Genomic DNA, 3,079 nt, shown 5'->3' with positions numbered 1-3,079 from the left:
GGCCATGGAACAGGTGGTAGTGGCGAAGCTGTGCAACGGGTATTGTTTGGCATAGAATGAAAGTCTGATTTGCACACACAATTTACACCCATTTAAATCCAAAACTGGACCAGATTTTCTACTAGTGTAAATCACCATAGTGCCAGTGACATCAATGGAGTTAATCTGGATTTGCATTGGTGCAAAAATCAGATGTGTTTGAGTGCAAGGTCATAGAAATACCTGACATTAATGAACATATTCTATGTGAGCAAACTTTAATTAGAGAAAAACGAAAACAAAAATTATTGCTGATTTACCTACACCCGCTAAGTCTCCTCAAGGCAGCTTTGATCTCTTTGTTCCTCAAGCTGTAAATAATTGGATTCATGATTGGTGTAAATACAGAATAGAGAACTGTCGCCATAATATCTAGAGGAGATGGAGAGTTGGAGGTGGGTTTCAAGTAGGCAAAGATGCCAGTGCAAACAAACAAGGAGGCGACAGTGAGGTGAGGAAGGCAGGTGGAGAAGGCTTTATGCCGGCCCTGCTCAGAGGGGATTCTCAGCACTGATTTGAAGATCTGAACATATGACACAGTGATAAAAATAAAGCAGCCTAAGACTAAACACACACTAAAGGCAAGAACCCCAATTTCACTCAGATATGAGTTAGAGCAGGCAAGCTTGAGTAGCTGGGGGATCTCACAGAAGAACTGATCCACCATGTTGCCTCCACAGAAGGTCAATGCAAATGTGTTCCCGGTGTGTAGCACAGAGTAGAGAATTCCACTGATCCAGGCACTGGCTGCTATTTGGACACAAGCTCTGCTGTTCATCATTGTGTCATAATGCAGTGGTTGGCAGATGGCAACATATCGGTCATATGCCATGACGGTGAGAAGGGAAAAATCCGCTCCGAAAAAGAAAAGGAGGAAAAAGACTTGGGCAACACATCCAGCATAGGAAATGGACCTGGTGTTCATGAGGGAGTTGGCCATGGATTTGGGGACAGTGACAGAGATGGAGCCAAGGTCTAGGAGTGACAGATTCATCAGGAAGAAGTACATGGGGGTGTGAAGGTGGTGGTCGAAGGCTATGGCCATGAAGATAAGAAGATTCCCCATTAGGGCTGCCAGGTAAAGCACTAGAAACCCCACAACGTGCAAAATCTTCAGCTCCCAAACATCAGAGAATCCCAGGAGAAGGAACTCGGTCAAGGTGGTTTGGTTGGACATTTTCTTTCTCAGGACATTGTGTGGTGATTGCAGAGGGAGGGACAAGAACAAGGGCCAGTATTAGATCAGTAAAATACCTCTCCTTTTGAGACATCCACCTTAATTTCCTTGAGTCAGACCCTTATCTTGTGGAGATTGGTGTAATATGGGAATGAAGATGGAGGAAACAGTCCCAGTGACTCCAGTGGAGTTACTCCTGATTTACACTGGGGTGAGAGAAAATAGAATCAACTCAATGGACTCCAGTGCAGTTACTCATAATTTACACCAAGGTGATGGAGAGGAGAATTAGGAACAAATGTTTTGAGGTATTTGTATACCTTTGTCACCCAGAGGTGGGCAAACTCTGGATAATGGTGTATAAATGTTACTATTCTCAATTTACCGAGGGGAATCAGGGGTCTGCCTGGCCAGATTCTGCTGTCAGGGCCACTGCTGCAAATGTGGGGTAAATTCACTGCATGCCATGGAATTACTCCACATGTATACTGCTCTAAATGGGAGGAGCATCTCACATGGAGGTGACCAAACCCAGCCATAATTACACAGTGAACAAGAGACAGGAATGCAGCTCAGGAGTCCTGATGCCCCTCCCCCTGTTCTAGCTTGATTCTCATGCTCATTGCGAAAGACAAATGTTTCGGCTCCCCTCCAGCTTCTCTGTCCACTCAACTAACCTCCTTCCCAGAGCTTGGAAGAGAACCCAGGAGTCCTGACTCCCAGTTCACCATCTGCTCTAACCCACTAAATCTAACACCCCTCCCGGAGCTGGAAATACAGGCGAGGAGTTCTGGCTCTACCCACTGGACTAAACTCCCTCCCAGAGCTGGGAACACAAGTGACATGTCTCAACTCTCAGTTCCCTCCTCTAACCATTACATCAGACTGCATCTCAGCCTCTGTCCCAGTGACTCTCCATTGCCATCAGGAATGACTGCTGCGAATGACAATGGAGAGTCATTGGGCCAGTGCATGTGAGAGAGAATGATTCTCCAGCGTGGTACTTGGGTCACTCACCTGGTGTCTGGAAGAGTTCAAGTCCCTGCTCCAGTGATTATTTAATTATTGATACAACGTGGAGCAGCTTGAAGAGGAGAGACTGAGACAGTCATTTCAGAACAGCTCATAGCCTAGCGGCTCAGGCACCCTCCTGTAAATTGAGAATTCAAATCCCTTCTCATCATCAGTCAGAGGGAAGAATTGAACCTGAGTTTGTCACAAGCCAGCAGAGTGCCCTAACCACTCAGCTTCAAGCTATGAGGGGTGCCTGTGCCATACTCCTTATTAGAGACAGAAATAGAACCCCCAGTTCTGGCTCCTCTCCTCTCCACCATGGACTGAATTTCCTCTCAGAGCCACACATAAAACTCAGGAGGCCTGGCTCTCAGTCCCTGCTACTCTTACCCACTAGACCCCAGTCTCTTTCCAGAGCTGGGGATAGAACCCAGGAGTCCAGGCTCTTAGTACCTACTACTGTAACCCACTTGACTCAACTGCTCTTGCAGCAATGTAATAGACCGAAGAAACAATAAACTGAGAACTAGACACAAGCTGATGCTAGATAGATAGATCTAACAACAAACTAACAAAGAGACATGAGTAAGAAAAGAACAGATACAGAGAGTGAGAGTTAAACACAGAACAAACCCAAACTAACAGGTAGATAGAGAACTATAAACAAAGTAATATAGAGAGAAAAGTATAAATAGACAGACAGACAGCAATAACAACAAACTAAAGTATACAGAGAGAAAAATAACAATGAGCTGATAGTGTTAGTCACATTCTAAAAAATGTGTGTGTCAATTTGATCAATTCCCTCACTCCCTTTCCTAAGGTAAATGCTTTGGACTGCCTCAGTTT

General features: G+C 45.1%; 1 protein-coding gene across 1 annotated transcript; it reads right to left on the bottom strand.

Moving 5' to 3' along the window:
- Positions 1 to 295: 295 nt before the first annotated feature.
- On the bottom strand, positions 296 to 1,216 carry LOC120383611 (olfactory receptor 14A16-like). Its single transcript, XM_039501764.1, has one exon. The coding sequence runs from the start codon at positions 1,214 to 1,216 to the stop codon at positions 296 to 298; it is 921 nt and encodes a 306-aa protein (XP_039357698.1).
- Positions 1,217 to 3,079: the final 1,863 nt, after the last annotated feature.

The sequence above is a fragment of the Mauremys reevesii genome, linkage group 15, assembly GCF_016161935.1.
Source record: "Mauremys reevesii isolate NIE-2019 linkage group 15, ASM1616193v1, whole genome shotgun sequence".
Classification (NCBI taxonomy): Eukaryota; Metazoa; Chordata; order Testudines; family Geoemydidae; genus Mauremys; species Mauremys reevesii.
The sequence above is the reverse complement of the archived record's forward strand: the minus strand, read 5'-3'. Positions and strand labels throughout refer to the sequence as shown.

What these genes read in the sequence shown, in the direction of transcription:
- LOC120383611 (XM_039501764.1), bottom strand. Translation starts at nt 1,216, where the DNA reads ATGTCCAACCAAACCACCTTGACCGAGTTCCTTCTCCTGGGATTCTCT.